This window comes from Neophocaena asiaeorientalis, unplaced genomic scaffold, assembly GCF_003031525.2.
Source record: "Neophocaena asiaeorientalis asiaeorientalis breed wild unplaced genomic scaffold, Neophocaena_asiaeorientalis_V1.1 scaffold40, whole genome shotgun sequence".
In the NCBI taxonomy this organism is placed as follows: Eukaryota; Metazoa; Chordata; class Mammalia; order Artiodactyla; family Phocoenidae; genus Neophocaena; species Neophocaena asiaeorientalis.
The window spans coordinates 7,252,189-7,271,652 of record NW_020185335.1 but is presented as its reverse complement, the minus strand read 5'-3'; the positions used below and the strand labels follow the sequence as shown (position 1 = coordinate 7,271,652).

Genomic DNA, 19,464 nt, shown 5'->3' with positions numbered 1-19,464 from the left:
AGACAGCACTTCAGCTAGGGGGGTAAGTACATAAGCCAGAATGAACCAAAGGCACTTAGGTGTTGGTTTTGGTCTTTGCCTGGCATTCACATGGGGTCCATGTTGTGCTACAGTTGGTGATTGAAAAGGTTAAAAAAAAAAAAGGCAGGACATTTACTGATTGAGTAATGTGGTAAAGATGTAGTGACACGGCTGAACTGATTTTTTCTACCCAAACCGAATGTAGACTCATCTCGGAATTTCCATTCTAATTAAAACTGTGAACTTGGTCCAGTGGGAAAATGAGAGACAAAATGCTTATACTTTAAATAAGGAGACTGGCTGCTTGGGGGCATTTTATATAAATAGTTATAGATTGTGACAATAGGAAGTTAAAATGTTAAAATGTTAAAAAAAAAAAAATTAAATAGCAACACCCAATGCTGATGAGGTTGTAAAAACCGAACCAAAAAGAAGAAAACCAAAAACCCAGAAATATATACCTTCTGCTTCCCTTCCAGCAAAAGTCAAAGAAGAACTCTTGGATTTAAGAGTTTCAGGGATGCAGATGTATGCTGGGGAGGAAAATTAATAGAAGGAAAAAGCTGTGTGCATGAAGATGCTAATGGAGCTGTTAGTTCTAACAGCAAAAACTAGAAATTACCTGGATATCCCAGAGTAGGAGTTTCCAAACGATGGCCCACCAGCAGGACTATATATGAGGCATCCATTAAAATAACTGAAAACTGAGAAAGGAGATAATTGGCGGGGGGGGGGGGAATAAAAAGAAGGGCATGAAACCAAATAGTATGAAGCCCTGAAAGGTAATGAACAGAGATGAAAATCTCTGTTAGGATAGTGGTATTTGAGCCTGTCGTTTTCCTTTTTAAAATTCACCTTTATCGTTAGTGTAGCATCTCGTCAAGTAGACAGAATTCAGAGAAGTTTTTTCAGTCGTCATGTGGATATTATGTGATATTATTTATTATTCTAAAATGAATTCCAACTAGTTTGGATATGCGGAGAGGCACAGAAAGTTAGCAGGGTAAAAGAAATGTCGCTATTTTAGGTGCTTTTTTAAAAAAAATGTGAACGTCTCCAAATGGTACCTGCTGGTGACCCGAACGGGCAGCCATTTTGTGAGCCAAGGCTTTCCGGCCCAGCGCTGACCTTAATGAAAGTAATCGGGCCTCCTTCATGGAAGTTCAAAACAAAACCACCCATCACCCCATTTTAAAGAGCAAAACCACAAGCCACATCTTCAGTCATTGCCGGGGACGCTTCAGTTTCCTGTTTCCTATTGAAGAGTGGCAGAAAGGTCTCCCTTCATCAGCCGTGAAAGTGGAAACCGGCAGCCTTTGGGCTTTAAAGACACAGGGAAAATGACGATAGAAACTCTGGCTCCCTCTTCCTGTCCTGAGTGGATTCTGTGGCCCTGGGGCGGTGGTGGAGGACTCTGGACATTGAGTCCATCAGAGGCTAATAAACCCAGGGGAAAGGCGGCCAGGTGCAGACCTGTTTACAACCAGAACAGGAGAAAAGGTGTACGGGGCTGAAGCCAATATTGCTGGGTAAACAGCATGGACAGAATTCGTAGAGTTTATACCAGACGTGAGGCACCAGGAGTCGAAGCAGATCCCAGGCTTGGATAGGAAGCCTAAGAGTCTTCCTTCGTGAATAATTCACCCATTGTATACATTTATTTATATGTCTACTGGTGGTCTACAGGCCGTCCTTTAAACAGTGGGATGCAGTGGGAGGCACATGGACCTGGAGGCGATGGCCCTGTATTCAGGGGCTGACTCTGCTGCTTACCAGCTAGGGGACCACGGAAAGGTCACTTATTTTATGCTTATCATCTGAGCATAAAATAAGAAGGTGGGTGTGATTTGCCCAGACTGGCAACTGGCACATAGTAGATGCTCAATAAATAGTACCTGCAAATAGTGGTAGTGATGATGGAAAACTAGGTATATATTACATATATATTACGTATGTGTGTGTGTGTGTGTGTATATATATATATACACTATATATGTATATCATGACAGATGGTGAGCAGTAGTCCTGGATTTAGAATAAGCTAACAAAGGAATGAGGCTTTTTATGCTACCCACTTGCTCACCTGTCCAGGAATTGCCCCACAGAATCAGCCAAAGAGTAAGATGCATCTGGCAGGAGCAATGCACCACAGGGACTGGCGCTGTCTGACTAGGTGGATTCAGGGCATAACGGGTAAGAGGAGGCCTGGTTTTTGTTCTGGGGTCTCTGTTTATCAAGTAACCTGCAGAAGTATTGGTAAAGTTGATTAGGACCTGTGTACTGTGAAGACTCCTATTGACCCAGGATATAAATTTTTTTATAGCTCTAACTATGGTAGGGGTGTTAACCTAAACTTTGAATTTCCATAATGTGGCACTCCGTGTATGTTTGTTGGATGGATGATTGTATGAAGACTTAGTCTGACTTAGGGACCTTTTTTTTTTTTTTAAACTGAAGTATAGTTACTTTGTAATGTTGTGTTAGTTTTCGGTGTATAGCAAGCTGATTCAGATCTATGTATTCTTTTTCATATTCTTTTCCATTACAGTTTATTACAAGAAGTTGAATATAGTTCCCTGTGCTATACAGTAAGACCTTGTTGTTTATCTATTTTATATATAGTAGTTTGTATATGCTAATCCCAAACTCCTAATTTATCTCTCCTACCCCCTCCTCTTTTCCCCTTTGGTAACCATAAGTTTGGTTTCTCTGTGAGTCTGTTTTGTAAGTAAGTTCATTGGTATCATATTTTAGATTCCACGTGTAACTGATAGGATATTTGCCTTTCTCTGTTTGGCTTACTTCACTTAGTATGATAATCTCTGGTTGCATCCATGTTGCTGCAAATGGCATTACTTCGTTCTTGTTTATGGCTGAGTCGTATTCCATTGTATACATGTACCTCATCTTCTCTATCCATTCCTCTGTTGATGGACATTTAGGTTCCTTCCGTGTCTCGGCTATTGTGAACAGTGCTTCAGTGAACACTGGGGTGCGTGTATCTTTCCGAATTACGGTTTGGTCTGGGTATATGCCCAGGAGTGGGGTTGCTGGATCATATGGCGACTTTATTTTCAGTTTTTTGAGGAACCTCCATACTGTTCTCCATAGTGGCTGCACCAATCCACATCCCAGCAACAGTGTGGGAAGGTTTAGGGGAGCTTCTTGATTGAGGTGAATGCTTCCCTCCCCTGGTCAAGTTCCCTCACGCATCATCTTACCTCCTGATGCAGGATTCATATGGGCATCAGCACAGAGGCCTTAATGGTGCAAGGAGGCAGCAGGAGATGCTCCCCTGGTTCTCTGATATTTTGAACATAACCTTGCCTGAGGAGACTCTGACATCTTTTGTGCCGTGGCTTGACTCCCCCTTCACCAAATTCCTGATGGTGAGCTACAGTCAGACCCGTAATGTCACTTCTCCGCTCAGCCTGAGATGTTAAAACGGTGCCTCCTATCTGAAAGGACACTCTCAGCTTCTTGAAGGATCGGTGGCCTTGGTGCAGGGAAGTGTGTAACTTTGAAAAGAAACAGGCCTGGGTGTGAACAGCAGCTCTATCATTTATGAGCTCTGTGGACAGTGGCAAGTTATGAAACCTCTTGGCCTCAGATTCTTTATCCATAAGACGGGAAGAGGAGGCTGCCTGGGAGGACCTTGGTCACATTAGACGTAATTTTGCAGCCCGCCCGGCACAGTGGGTGGCTTGTGTGCATTCTCACTAGGATGGGAATTATTTTCGTGGATGTAATGCTCAGTCACCAAGAATCGTCTTTTCCTTCAAAGGTCATTTATTAAGCACCTTCTGTATAACAGGAATAGTTCAAGGCACGGGGGCCACAGGTGTGAACAAAACAGACAAATCTCAGGGAGTTCATATTATAGGAGGTGGAGAGAGAAAGTAGTAAATAGACAGACCTATAACTTGTCCGATAGTATTAAGCGGTGTGGAGAAAAATAAAGGGGAGGGGTGGGCAGACGGGGTGCCACTGTGAATGCGGTGGCCAGAATGTCACCTCATCAGAAGCGGGGAAAGCAGAATGCAGTGCGGGAAGAAGCCATGCAGGTCTCTGGCAGGAAAGCAATTCAGCAGAGGCAACGGCAAGTATAAAGTCCTTGAGCAGGGAGGTTGCTTGGCTTATTTCAGGAGAACAAGAAGGCTAGCGTGGCGAAATGTAGTGAATGAAGAGAAGATGCTAGAACATGAAATCAGAAAGTCTGCTGTGGACCAGATTATGGGAGAACTCCTTGACTATGGTAAAAAAAAAAAAAAAAAAATTTGGACTTTAGTCAGTGAGATGAGCAGTTGTATCGGTTAGTGTTTGCTGTGTGACAAGTCATCCTGAAGCTTTGTGGGTTAACATGACAAACATACTTCTTGCAGTTCTCTGGGTGGACTGGGGTATTTCTTCTCATCTGGGTTGGGCTGGCTGGGGCTACATGGTCTGGGATGGCCTCGCTTGCACGTCTAATGAATGAGTAGTCTGCTGTCGGTTTGGGGAGCGTCCATGTGGCTCGCGTTGTCCAGCCGGTTAACGCAGGCCCGTTCATAGGATGGTGGTTGCAGGATTCCAAAGAGCAACAAGAAAGGGCAAGCCCAGTGCACAAGCACATTTTAAATTGGCCAAAGCAAGTCATGTGGCCAAGGCCAGAGTTAGCGAGAGGACCACCCAAGGTGTGGAGGCTGGGGGGAGAACTACAGTGGCCACGTTTGCAAATAGTCTACTGCAGAAGCACTGGAGGGTCTGGACCAGAAAAGTGACATTATCTGATGCATAGTTTGAAAGGCGCTGTGACAGTAAGGATTTTGTGAAGGGCGAATATAGCCAGCTGGGAGGACGTAGCCAGGCTGTGGACCACTGGAAAGCACTGGTGTTAGACTGACCACAGAGCCAGAGGCCCAGAAATTCATGACGTTGTCTGGGCTGGAGCTGCCACTGTCGAGAGGAGGAACAGTGGCACACACCCCCTGCCCCCACCTTCCTGGTATTTCAGCAAAAGCTTTCTCTCCACCTTGCCAAAGTGGCCTTTCTTACATCCCTGCAGGAATGGCCTGGAAACCACAGAGTAAGTGATAACAGGATGAGTGGGGAAGAGCCTCTAAACCACCCCCCCTATTCTCCTAAGTAGGGATGGTTTCTAATCACCAAGGACTTGGTAGTTACAGGGGGAACAAACCATCGAGGGACTGAAATGATCCACGATCCATGATAACAAAACCTCTTAAGGTGAAATTAAGTGATAGTCATTTTTCTTTTTCTCTCTCTCTTCAACAGAAAATATGATGCTGGCATGCTAATTGCGTGAGACAACTCGGCCCGCAGACAGCCACAAAGCACAAAAACAAAACAAAACTCAGAGAAGAAACGAGAATGGTGTTTTCCTGGCGTCTACAAGAAGCGCTTTATTTTTCCTCTAGATTGCTTTTCTAAAAAAACAAAACAAGACAAAAAACAAAACTGAAACAAACATTTAAAGGAACAAGACAAAAAAACTTCAGGTGATACTATTCAAGCATGTTCTTTTATTAAGCGTAGGATGAGAGGAACAAGAGGACACTGAAGCAGGGTGCTGAACACTGAGGGGCTGTGCACCTCCACGATGGCGTTGTTTCCCAAAACTGTGAGTGAAGAATGGAGGGAACAGCTTTTTATGCCCCATCCCCTAAATATCCTGTAATGACGCAAGACTTCCTTTCCTGCCTGTCAAGGTATCTAGGGAATGATTTACAAAATGTGTCTGTTATAATCGCTAAAGAATCTTTTGCATAGCTTTGGCCGGGGAGTTGGTGGACCAGTAGTTGGTGGACCAGTACTTGGCGACCCAGTAATTGTGACTATCCCACCCACTTCTTCTAAGTGTCACCTCTGTCCCGGCTGGAACAAGGTTCAGAGGGTCCTCTCTCCAGTAGTTGCCACTCTCCAGTAGTTGCCAAGGCCACTCCGACTTGATCAGGCTGAAGTTATCTCCTGGATCAGTGCAGCGAAGAAAAGACACTGGCCTTTTTTCTTTCCTGCCTGTCAAGGTATCTAGGGAATGATTTACAAAATGTGTCTGTTATAATCGCTAAAGAATCTTTTGCATAGCTTTGGCCGGGGAGTTGGTGGACCAGTAGTTGGTGGACCAGTACTTGGCGACCCAGTAATTGTGACTATCCCACCCACTTCTTCTAAGTGTCACCTCCGTCCCGGCTGGAACAAGGTTCAGAGGGTCCTCCGACTTGATCAGGCTGAAGTTATCTCCTGGATCAGTGCAGCGAAGAAAAGACACTGGCCTTTTTTCTTCCCTAAATAAGAAAAAGGCAGCTCCTGGCTACAGTGTGGCCATGGAGGCTGCGCCTGGGGCGGGGGAGTGGGGCACCAGGCTGTCCTACACCGTGAGACGAAGAACCTACCGAGCAACTAAGCTTCACTTTCAAACAAACGGGCCATCACCGGGGGAGCAGAGGGACCCAGGCCTGACCCAGCCCCAGAAAAGACGTATTGTCCCTTTACCCCCAGAATTCCCCGCTTCCCACGGGTACCTAACAAACATTTTTCGCACATTGTGACGACTCTTATATCCTTGACTCTAGCGGATCTGGGTCGGAGGGACATGGAAAGCCCTGGCATGATAAGTTGGAAGGGGTCCGGCGTTGGCAGTTACGTCTGAGCACTCACGCATGGAGGGCACGTGCGCCGATCCTTGCCGAGCGCCCACTTAGCCGGACGGGCTGCCAAGTCCTTCCTGGATCAGCCTCTCGCTGAGCGCCCACAGGGCCCGGGCCGTGTCTTCGCTCTGGGCTTCCGTCGAGGGCATGCAGCGGCAGCAGCTGTTGAAGTACATCCCTCCCAGACCCTCCAGTTCTGGAGCGGCAGCACAGAAGACTGTGGTGGCGGCTCCTTGTTGCTGGAAAGCAAAGAACAAAGACCACGGAACGTTATTTTTTTAAGAAAAGAGGTGATGGGAAGATTTTCTTCTAACTGGGAAAGAGCAAGAGTCTCTCCCTGCCTGGTTCAGATGCATCTGGATCTCAGCACGGCCGAGGGTACCGAACTCAAAGCACGTGACTGTTAAAGGTACGATGGGACCATCCAGGGAAAACGAGTTCATAAACTCCGCTCGTAAAGCCAGCGTGACTTTTTACACCTCATATACGAAAAGGCTTTGAAAACAGACTACACGTCTATCAGTTAATCACATCAGGTGTCTCTTCTGAGCAACGAGAAGAAGATGGGATCCTTTTGAACACGCGAGAACAAGTTCATCCAACTCCCTCACTTCTCAACGCATAATGTCATTTGACATCGAGAAGTTTCTAGAAACTTCTCTCTGAACTAAAGCAACCACGCTAATCATGGCCCATCAGGTAGCAAACCAAGCGGGACTGGTGCCAGATTTTTCCTTATTCGTTGCCCATGGGGCTGCTAGAGGAAGGGGTTTGTGATGCTGTGTTAAAATGTTTGAGACACACGTATACACACATTCCCCACCATCACACATGCCTCATGCAGACACAAGACACGTTGGTGAATTTATCCTTATCCTGGAAACCTTTTTAGAAGTGTCGTATTCAGCCCCTACTTGCAATGGGACAGTGGCTTGTGGGGGGGGGGGCATGTCCTCCCAGCCCCCTTCAAAATGCAAGTTGTAATGAGTGCAATTGATCACTTCCGGTTGACCTTTTGAGTAGCAGTTGGCGCTGTGGCTAGGGACGTGGGTGCCGATGGGGCACCCTATCATCCGGGCTGACAGAATACTGTCAGGGATGCTGGAGAGAGGGCAAGAAATCACTTTGCTTTGCAAAAGCCATAATTAAGAATAATCGGCTGGTGTGCGTAGGGGGACACCGTCGGCACGGCTCTCATTTGAAACCAATACGGTTTATCCGGCCTCTCGTGATCAGTTACGTGCGTCACAGCCCTTGCTGCATCAACTAATTATCAGTTGACAGAGAAGGGGGCTGGGAGGCAGGGGAGAATGGAGAAAGATAACGGGGGTAAGGTCAACATTAGGAAAACGTTAAGGACGTCTAACTGCAGGAAATGAGTTTCCATCCCCACCCAAAAGCTTACTCTTTTTCTCCCCCTACAGGGTTTAAACTGTGCCCAAGCAGAGTGCTTACTGGAGAACATCCCCTCCCCCCCCATAGGGTTTGGTTTGCATTCACCGTGGTTGTTTCGTACAACCCTCGGGAGCCAAGGTCATTCTGAGAATCAAGGTCTCAAGGTATTATGATTGTAGGGAAGTTCTATAAAGTAGACTTGTGGTTTTTTGTTGCAGGGGGGCGGGGGGACGTTTATTGCATTTGTCTGGAAACCATGTGGTCAAATACATTGAAGTGACATGCTTGTGCAGAGGAGGGTGGCGTGGCATGGGAATGGGATGCCTGAGTTCTGATAACAACAGGCTGCTTGATTGGACAAGGCCCTTTGGTCCAAAAATTGAACCCCTGGCGTGACTTCTCTTTAACGAACTAGTAATCGGTGTGTGATTTCCCCAGCCCTGTCACCCATGCCCACCCCCCCAAACAGCCAATTGTTTATTTTCTTGGGTTCACCTGTTTTTTTTCCAATCAATTTGTGTGGCTCAGGTCTAATGGACATGAGCCCATGTCATCCAAATTTCCTTTCACTGAATTATTATTCCTAATAACCCTTAGCTTAGCACATTTATCTAACGAAGTTCCGGTGGCTTATCTGACGCCCCTGCGTCCCATGTGGGGAAAAAAGGCAAGCAAAGCACCTCTCTAAAGACAAATGGAAGAGTAGAGATGCTCATCTCGCCAACCCAAGCAAATATCATCTTGGCTTCGATTCTTAGCAGATATCAGGTGGAGATGGTGTTTTTGAATAATTTTCTGGATATCTGTTTTCGATTTCCATTTTACTTCGCAACTGCCCAAACCACCAAAGAGTGGTCAGGGCCCTTGGCATCAGCTCTCAAGCGGTGGGAGAAGCCAGTCAGCTGATCCCTAAATCCAGGCTCCCTCAACCCCACCCCAGAGCGGTTATAGTGTGAGCATTCATACATCACAACAAACTGGCCTCTCACAGCTCCACCAATCCTGAGAAAAGATCAAAGTTGGCCACTTGGGAAAGCAACAAACGGAATTCTTCCGAACCCAGTGTAATCTTTTGCCCCTCTGACATTCTAAAATGAAACCACGCCACATTCTCTTGCATTGCTGGAATGGTATTTTTTGCAGACAAATTCTGCGCTTACGTTGATTCAGAATCGAGTTGATGAGGGAGCCGGGGGGCATGCATTTTCCCTCCACGGAATGTGAAAGCAATTGGAATCGACCTCATTTCATGTAAACCGCCACTTGGCTACCATGCTGACAACCGTCAAGTTGAGTAAAGCCCAATCTTTTATCAAGAGCTGGCTTTGATTCCTTTGCCCCCAGGCTCAGGGCAATACACAATTTAAATCTCATCGCCAGCAGTGCTGACTCTGTAGAAGAACACATACAGCAGGGCACCTGAAAGCAAAGACCACCTTTTCCGCTCTGAAGATCAACTGTGCACATTTGGCAAAGAGAGAGACTGGACGGTGAAGTAGTGACTGACAGCATCTTTTCGTCCCAAGCCCCGCGACCCTTTCGGCTTCTCAGGGAATGTTCTTTTCAGCTGCACCCATGGCAGCCTCTGAGTGACATCTTTATATGATCAGATGGGATGACGGTTTAATAACGAGTTCTAATTTGGGGCTCATCAGCTTTTCGGCCTATCACCAGAGTGAGACGGAGCCACATTAGGAAATCTCATTAGTAAATAAGCTGGTTCTGCTGATACAAGAGAAAACATTTTTAAACTGATTGATAGAAGAAAAATTTTTAAAGAGCACTTTCATCGCCATCAAATGACTTTCGTGCCACTCTGGGGGTGGCGGGGGGGCATCAGTCCGTAATCCAGAAAAAAATGAAAGAGCCCTATCAAGGAAATGATGTTACCAACTCTGATATAAAATATCTGCCTTGCTGGTTGGCACCGCTGCTTACTGATCGGTCGTGATACGATTAACAGCCATATCTTGACATATATAAACACTAGCAGGAGCTGTGGGTTCCCCTCAGTGATTTTTTAAGAACAAATTCATGGGAAGCCTGGAGGTTGCATGCCGTTGCTGATCTGGGGAACCGGGGTGGCGACTCTGTCCCGTAGCAGCGGCGGTGAGTTAGGGTGTGGATCGCACGGGGCTGAGGATTTCTGGGAAGCCCAGTAGAATCTTTAATCACGCCTGAATGCCTTTTCTGATTTAGTCAAACATTTGTGAGCTGCCAAAGGAGAACTACGCCATCAATCTTTATAGCGTCTGTACAATTACCCAGGATTCTTGTTTGGGATTAAGAGCATCTGGGTAATAAGGGGGGTTCATCATTCTCTTTCAGAAATCGTTTGTTGGACGAGCGGCACAGTCTTCAACTACAGAAAGGTGGGAGTTAGAAAGCAGTTACTGTTCATTTATGGGGCCCTGAGGTCTAAATCATCCATCCTTCCAAAGCCCTTGGTTGGGACGAAACGGTGACGTAGCCACGTTTCATCAACATTTACTTGATAACCACTGGCCCTCAACGCGCAGCTGTCCACACGGACTCCAAATGGATATTCACTCTTGGCAAGAGAAAGGTACAGGGGTTTCTGATCAACAATCTAGGCTTAAAGAAAAATCCACCCACATGTTACTATTTGTAATGCATTGGTAGGTACTCTAATATAACCTACGTTTTAATAAGGACACATGTTACACAATTACGTTTAGTTTTCAGGTTTCTCTACTTTTAAAATGCATGCTGCTTTAAAAAAGAAAGGATAAATTCCCGTCTTAAAATACATTTGACTCTGAGACAGACACATAAAAAAGGAGACACACTACCATGGGATATCTGTATATTCAATGATTTTGAGAATAGCAGATGTTCTAAGATTGCTTTCCTACAGACACGTCGGCATCAGGACACGGCACAGCACATGCTGAGTGAATCATCTATGCAGAAAGTGGAGCTGAGAAAGGGGGGGCGGCACAGAACCTACACTGGACTTGGAACCCCAAGGGCGGGGAAGGAGAACGGCCCTTCCGGAAGCGGGCAGTGACGACTGTGCTGAATTCCCGGGACAAAGAAGTTTGCAGGTGTCACAGGAAGAGAAGACAGGTGCCTCTTCGAACCCTCAAAGCCTTTCCCTGTTACTCATCTGGGGTCTGTGAGGCAAAGGAAACAATTTCCAAATGCAGAACTGATGCAACGCCCCGGTGAGTACAGCAGAATCATTTACCCCGGAGCCTTGGTGGAGATGGGGCAGTGAATGCAGGTGCCATAGGTGGGACAGATGGCCGCCCTCTCAGTCTCTTCATGTCTCCCAATAACCCTCCCCAAAGAGAGTTTTCAGCTACCCTACTGGAAACGTGCGACGCGGTGTCTCAGGGTTCATCTCCTGAGACTGAGGTGCTTGGAGCAGAGCTGTTCCTCAGCAATAGGACGGTTTAAATCTGATTTGAGAGAAAAAAACAAAGCAAGCTGCTCCAAAAGGTTATGTGTTCCCTACTCACCATCTGAGAACGATCTTTTTTTTTTTTTGCGGTACGAGGGCCTCTCACTGTCGTGGCCTCTCCCGTCGCGGAGCACAGGCTCCGGACGCGCAGGCTCAGCGGCCACGGCTCACGGGCCCAGCCGCTCCGCGGCACGCGGGATCTTCCCGGACCAGGGCACGAACCCGTGTCCCCTGCATCGGCAGGCGGACTCTCAACCACTGCGCCGCCAGGGAAGCCCGATCTTTTAAGCCGACAGGTGAGCCACATATTCTGTTTGTATGTTAGCTGGCAGAGCGATGCAGCTTATGCAGGCGTGAGGCTCAAGGGCCTCCCTGCTGGTGTGACCACAACCGACCCCTGGCCCTCCTGCCTGGGTGTGGGATGAGTGCAAATCAATAACATACCAACTTCCGCCAAAATGATGTGAGACAGGAGACGACAGAGAACGTGCCTGGAAAGGACCCTTTTCCTCCACACTGTCGACCTTTTCTAGTGAGTCGCTGCATACGGGGCTGTTCAAGTGGTAACGAGGGCCAGCATCTGCTGGGAGCTAGCCATTCCTCTGGCACTGTGCAGAAAGCTTCGTAAGCACCGTATTCTAACCCGCACACAGCTCTACCAGCCAGGAGCAATCATCATCCCCATCTACAGGGAAGCCTACTTAGCACCAGAGCTCAAAAGCAGCTCGTCCAAAGCCACACAGATCATCCCACAGACTGACCCTCCGGAATCCATGCCCGATGCAGTACCAAACCTCCTTCCCCAGCTCGCGACACAAATTTGCAGGCTGCCCGTTCCCTGTGTCTCCCGTTTGGCTGAAGCTACCTTAGGAGGGGTCCTCTTTCCCTTCTCAGCCAGGCCACATCTGGCCGAAAGTTAAATGGATGGGCTGTACGTTTAATTTTTAAAAAACGGGCTGTCATGTGCTCACCTGAGAAATGCTGGGAGGAGAGTTTCCCATTGTTGATTTAGGCAGGGAACTAAATGGAAATTATATCCATTAGGATTAACAAAAACGAAAGTGAAGACCCAGCGCCACCTCGAAAGATCCAATGGCAAGTGACCCTTAACAAAACCATCATCACCTGATTCAAAATGCCACCTCCAGGTGCCAGATGTGACCAGCTGTGAACCTACTACTTGGACGATCGACTTGTTTTCAGAGCGTGAACGGAACCGCATCAAAACCAGCGAAACCCCGAGCAATCTCCGTCTTATAACTTCACACACGTGTACAATGACTATGGTCTTTTGGAGGATAGCATCTGACATGTTACAGCAGGTTTGCAGAGGAAAATGATCCACCTCCCTCTCCTGCCCTCCCCCAGTTAATTCCTAAGAAGTAAGTGATTCCTATCAAGGCGCCAAACAACCAAGGCGCCAAACAATAGAGGCTTAGGTACCTGCAACAACTTCTTGTAGATATCGTAATATAACTTTCTTCATAGCCCTCGGGAGTTTTGCTAACTCACAGGCTGTTCTTAGCATTTATTACAGAAGGGAAATCCACTGTTTCCCAAGTAGAAAAAGTGAAGAGGGTTGGGAAAGCGGGTATTCGTTTCTAACTGAGGAGGCTGGAAAAGTCTTCGAGAGTGTTCTGGAGAATCCATTTAGATTACATGCAGATCTTATCGCCTGACGTAAGAGAATGTGTACCTACCACCTACCTCCTGCCTCAGGGAAAGAGTTTCTTTGCTAAAGAGAATCCCAAATATGGAAAGCCTCAGAGGTTCCTTTTCAGCTGACTGTCCCGTGGCAGGTAAAGGAGTACCATTCCCTGGGTGACCCTGGGACACAGGGCTCGATGGCACTTGCTCTGAAGGAGAGCTAAGCCATGGGCTATGCCAGCGCGTCACCATCATCAGTGCAGTGAGTCCTGGCCCAGGGCACAGCCCCACAAAGTAGACGGCAGTTTGAGTGCCAGGTGTTTGAGGGGCACACGTGGGACAGCTTTCACATAGCAGATGTGCACACATCTATCTTCGTTGGGAGAGAATCACGACGACATGGAGGCTTTCTTATTTGCAGTTGAGGCGCCCCAAATATCATGCCCCCAAATCCACATCAGGCTACAAAGACCATGCTAGTCTCCTTGACAAAAGCCATGAATCTCTAGCAAGACCATTAAGCAGTTTTAAGAGACTGACTTGAAGACCAGGGCAGAATGAGTTGGAAAGTCGGGAGGACAGTGGCTGTGATGCTCTGAGAAATCTTTGCAGGAACAAGCCCAGGGACCAGGAGGTTCAGGATGGAAAGCTGGAAAGGACTTTTAAAGGCAGAAGAGCAGATTTGTCTTTGCTGGCCTGAGGTTTGGGGGAGGGGTGGGCAGACACTCCCTACCGTCCAAAGAGGTCCAGAGCTATGTTTGTTCCGGACAGCAAGGCTCCAGGGGATTTTTGCTTATGCTCATTGGCAGCATTTCAGGGCAGCGTGGCCCTGGGAGGTTTTCAGGACTGTGTTTTCAATTGGCTGACCTGTTCTGAACTTTTCCCTTGACATGAATGCGGCCCTTTTCACACCCCCTTCGTGATCCAGAATTCTTGCCGTAAACATGGCAGGGGTTCCGTGACAGACTGATGGCTGGTCTCAAAAGAGTGAAGGTGGAACATTTAGCATGATTGATTTCATCGTCCTGAGACCTGCTGTTATTTCTAGACGTGCTCTGGTGGAGTGGGGGTCCTCCAAAGGAGGGAAGGAGGAAAAAGGAATGATGCCTGTTCTACCCTCCTTTGGTACCAAAGAAAGATGTTCTAGAACTGATTGGGCTGGAGAGACGGTCTCACTAAAAATAAGAGAGGACGTTGTTACACCTGTAACAACATCTCTGTTAGATCCATGAAAGCATTCCCTGGGCATTCTGCGCTGATGCTGCCTGGGGTGCCCACATTGCTCTTCAAGTAGGGAGTTGCCTTGCTGGGCTGGAAAACTGCACTGGGGTATCCACTCTTCCACGGGTTACTTTGCAATGGCTCAGCAGAAGGATCTTAGAAACGTGCCACCAAAATAAGCATCATCCGTCCACCTGGGACAAATCCGATGGCCCATGCCTGAAATACTCCAACCCGGCCACCTGGACACTAGTGCCGAAGGACTATTGAGCGTCCCGAAGAGCTCAAAGAAGGCATTTAGCTTGTGTTAATTTGAAACGTTTTTACTTCTTTAACCTTGGTTCTAGCTAGCTCTGTATACTGTATATAAATGTATGCCTCTGTATTTGCCATGTATACTGAAATAAACCTTTAAAGTTATCGCCAGGCAGAATGAATGGGTTCAGTTCTAATAAAATGGCGCAAAGCGTATCTTCACAGTACAAGTGAAACAGACAGCTTCCCCCCTTCCCTTCTTCTGCACAGAATCGCACCACCGAGTGGGCCTGCCACGCTGGCTCTCATAGAAAACCTTAGAGCTGACCATTTTTGTGAGCGGGCGAACCCCCAAACAAACAAACAAGCTGTTTGTTGCCATTGTTAAGGCTGACGGTTCCTTTACACCCAGGACACAGCGCCTACGACCTAGTACCGAAAAGGCATTGGTGATGGGGGGATAAAACCCACAGGGTCTTCTCTGATGAGGCCACATGGCCTCGTGGTAAGATATTCACGAACTCTTAACTCTTCCAGCAGCGAATTAAGAGAACGGAGTCTGCAACGATCAGATCTCACAGGCAGGCCGCCCTCCGCCCTCCGCGTCCAGCCACACTGTTTCAAGTCAAGCACGTCTGCGTTAGGTTTGTGCCTTTTCATAGAGGGCTCTCTGCGACGGATCATTTCTCAGGCTCAAAGACGCTGGCCTTGTTGATATTTCATTTAGAACATACTGCGGAGAGCGTCTCATTTATATTACTTCCATAATTAACGGGGAGACCTTAGGCACTACCTTTGCACAGACAGATCTCGTCACAGTGGTCGACGGGTAGAGGAGAAACAGTAGGTATTTCATTCACCAGCAGCGTGTCTCCAGTTAGTGGGAAATGATCACGTATGCTGTGGCTTTAATTGCCAGGGGTAAATAATTCTGCCTCGGTGCAAGGGAACATTTTAAAGCACTTGGTGCAAATAGACTAGAAACAAAACACACACACACACACACACACAAAATTACCTTAGCATAGAAGGTTACAAAGGTATGTCTTTCTTTTTTTAAAATTGCATTCTATCGTGCAAATATGCATGTGCCGAGTACTCATCACCTCCTGTATTTTAGGAAATACAATTAGGCCGCCTTTCTCTTCTGTGTAGACTGTAAATACCTGTAGATCTTTCTCTTGCTTCCTTCTGTAAATATATGTAAATACTAACAAGCTCTGCATGCTAATATTCTAGGCAATTTCAGGTACTTTTATAATCTGAAGGCATGTACTTGAAGTGGTTTGTTAAAAGGAAAAAAAAAAAAAACCCCACCTCTCTCAAACTCTTGAAAGCTGAATAGAAATTAAAGATTTCTTCCTAGACTGTTGTGGTTTCTTTTGTTTGCCTTCTCCTCTCTCAACAGGGTCCCCCACTTAGGCTCCCTCACCTACTGCCAGGAAAGAGGCACCTGGGCATCCACCGGACCCAGGAACAGTGGCTCAACTATGTGGTTTGGGTTTTTACACACTTTCCTTTGGTTTCTCTAAACGACTTCTAGAATCTTCAGGGAGGCGTCTTTGGGTTTTTCTATTGAAAGAATTGGGAGTAAAAATACTAATTCACATCTGTTGTTCCCCTACTACGTACCAAGCACAGGGCTCGAGGCTTGACGTCCCCACAACCCTAAGAAAGGACCCTGTCAGTCATTCCCATTGCAAAGATGCAGAAGCAGTCACAGCAAGATGAACACATGCCTAAAGTGACAAAACCATTAAATGCCTCTCAAACGCCAATTCTTTCCTGTATGCCAAGGATGACTGACGAAATATTTTAGGCTCTGTAGGCCCTATGGTCTCTGTCACAACTACTCAGACCTGCCACTGTTGTTCTGAAAACAGCCACAGACAACACATACCCCAGTGAACATGGCTGTGTTCCAATAAAACTTTATTTACAAACACCTCTTCCCTACACCCAAAGCTCAGTCCCTCTTCAACAGACCATTGCCCTTTCCCTTTCGAATACGTTTATGTGTTTGACGGGGAACTCATTTGATCACCTGAAAAGTCTCCATCTCTTCCTTGTATGTAGCAACACTATTTGCAGAAGCCGTGAAGTATTAGGGGAGCAAAAATGAAGACACCTCCGCCCCCCCCCCGAGCTTATAAATCAAACTCTTCCTCAGACAGATCTCACTGCCAGGTTTCAATTTAGTTATCTTTCTTTTTCATAAATGGGGATGGAGGGAAAAAGTATGAAAGACTAAGGTAAAAAGAAAGAAATCAAGCGACACTCACTCTTCAATGAGGGGAAGGGGGCCATTACCTCAGGTATCTATGGAAACCAAGCTGCACGTAAACTCTTTAATGGTTGGAAAACAGCGTTGGCTTTTGAAGGTGTTTTTCCCAAGTATGATGCTTCGGTGTAAATGCGTTAATTGACAGTTTCCTTCGGGACTTTTTTATTGAAGTTTCCAAACTAAATTTCATGGCACAAGGAACTCTCTGGGGCCCTTGAAGAATGCTGCAAAGTTAGGGCTTTAGAAAACTGAGCCAGCCCTGGCATCCCGTACAAATCCAAGCCGGTTCCCCTGCAGAGCGAGTAAAGCAGCAGCCCTCACTGCCCGTAGTTCTCCCTTTTTAAAAGGCCCCCTGCAGCCACCTGGGGATGGGAGAGAGCCTCTCTAACCTCATCTGAACAAGAATCAGTATCATCCCTTGAGTGAGTCGTGAAGAGAAATGAGGATAAGCAGTGGGGAGGAGACGGAAGCTCTGGGTATTTTTGCAGATCGGGTGGCGGTGTGGGATGGTGTGTAAAAAAAAAGCCCAGGAGCCGAAGTCTGAGATACATGAATTCGAGTCCCGACTTGGCCACCTGGCAGCTCTGTGACAAGGCACTGAGCCTCGGTCTCTCCATCTATGAAATGGACATCGTAACAGCCCCTTCACCGGGCTCTTGGGAAGATGGCTGTAACGTCTGGAGATTTCCTGAGTACACCATAGATAGTACTTCCATCCTGGCTACAGGTCCGTTTGTTAACAATTTGAAGGAGGAAGCATACAGATCAAAATGGCTCATCTGTCCTTCATCCAAGGGACTTAAAAGTAGGGGGGTGGACATTCCTACCTTCTGAGCAAGAAATTCAAGAGGCGGTCACTTTTCTCAACAATCTTTACCCCAGCATCTCTGGGTACCAATCTAGCCATGGATTCCACTGGTCTTTCTGCTCCCCCGACCGCAGCAGCCAGAACCAAGTTCACATCCATGAAACCGGGGCACTGACATCTCAACGACAGCCACAGTCGTATTAAGTACTGTAAAATTCCAGACCCTGCCCCCTGCCCTGGCCCTTTATACATATCTACTCTAAATCTCCCAACATCCCTGGGAAATGATTCCTAGAAAAGGGGATGGACAGAATGAGAAGGGAGCAGGTGCAGTAGTTGTTTTTTTTAAGTGCAGTATTCCTTAAAAAACTAAAAACAGAGTTGCCATATAATCCAGCAATCCCACTCCTCGGCATATATCTGGAGAAAACCATCATTGAAGGGAGCAGGTGCAGTAGTTGTTTTTTTTAAGTGCAGTATTCCTTAAAAAACTAAAAACAGAGTTGCCATATAATCCAGTAATCCCACTTCTGGGCATATATCTGGAGAAAACCATCACTCAAAAAGATACAAGCACCCCAATGTTCAAAAAGATACAAGCACCCCAATGTTCACTGCAGCACTATTCACAACAGCCAGGACATGGAAACAGCCTAAATGTCCATCGACAGACAAATGGATAAAGAAGATGTGGTACGTGTATACAATGGAATACTACTCAGCCATGAAAAAGAATGAAATGATGCCATTTGCAGCAACATGGATGCAACTAGAGATTATCATACTAAGTGAAGTAAGACAGAGAAAGCCAAATACCATGTGCTATCATTTATATGTGGCATCTAAAAAAAATGATACAAACTTATCCACAAAACAGAAACAGACTCACAGAGTTCAGAAACAAACTTACAGTCACCAAAGGGGAAATGTGAGGGGAAGGGGTAAATTAGGAGTTCGGGATTAACAGATACATATCACTATATCTAAAATCGATAACCAACAAGGACCTTCTATATAGCACAGGGAACTCTACTCAATGTTCTGTAATAACCTATATGGGAAAAGATTCTGAAAAAATGTTTCTATGACTATGTATAACTGAATCAGTTCGCTGTACACCTGAAACTAACACAACATTGTGAATCAACTATTCTCCAATATAAAATAAAAATGCGATTTTAAAGAAGTGCAGTAAAAATGTAGAATCTAGGTGTTGGGTAGATGGGTGGTTGCCCCATTATTCTTTCAAATTTTCGATTTGAAAACTTTTGTAATAAAATGTTAGAAAAATACACGGGTCCATCCCTGTGGGGTATTAGCCCCATTTTACAGAGGAGCAGACTGAGGCACGGAAGTGGTCTGGACTGGCCTAATGTCCTCCACCTGGTCAGTGGTGACATCCTCTTTGAAGTCCATGCCCAGCTGGCTCCAGTGCTGCTTCTATGATGGGCCCCTATGCATCTCTGTTGTACCTTGTAGGGTCAATTAACCCTGTCTCTCTTATACCACTGGTTGGATTTTTGCCTCAAAGCATGAAAACTGGTTTTCTCACACTCTTCCCACCAGGCAGGCAGATCTTGGGGCCTTCAACTCAGAGCCCAGAAGTCAGTTAGCTCAACAGCAAAAGCGACCCGTGTATGAATGGATGTAAATTGTATCCATTCACCTGGTGGCTATTTAATTTGGCATTTGATTCTAATGCAGCTCCTGAAGACGTAGGGTTATTCTCACTCACTGAAAACGTGCCACCAGGTTCAGA

At 46.5% G+C, this 19,464-nt stretch overlaps 2 protein-coding genes across 4 annotated transcripts in view; one reads left to right on the top strand and one right to left on the bottom strand.

The window, feature by feature from the left end:
- MAF (MAF bZIP transcription factor) overlaps nt 1-6,013 on the top strand; it is a 363,185-nt gene extending 357,172 nt beyond the window's left edge. Inside the window, 1 exon segment of the mRNA XM_024735513.1 lies at nt 5,296-6,013. The gene's annotated coding sequence lies outside the window, so the exon portion shown is untranslated.
- A 31-nt stretch (nt 6,014-6,044) lies between these two features.
- WWOX (WW domain containing oxidoreductase) overlaps nt 6,045-19,464 on the bottom strand; it is a 976,751-nt gene continuing 963,331 nt past the window's right edge. For 2 of the 3 annotated variants that reach the window (XM_024735508.1, XM_024735512.1), the window contains one exon: nt 6,045-6,907. In XM_024735508.1, coding sequence (XP_024591276.1) covers nt 6,719-6,907 — 189 coding nt within the window. In that variant the 3' untranslated portion in view covers nt 6,045-6,718. The remainder of the gene's footprint in view (nt 6,908-19,464) is intronic. The other variant, XM_024735509.1, reaches the window with a different exon arrangement.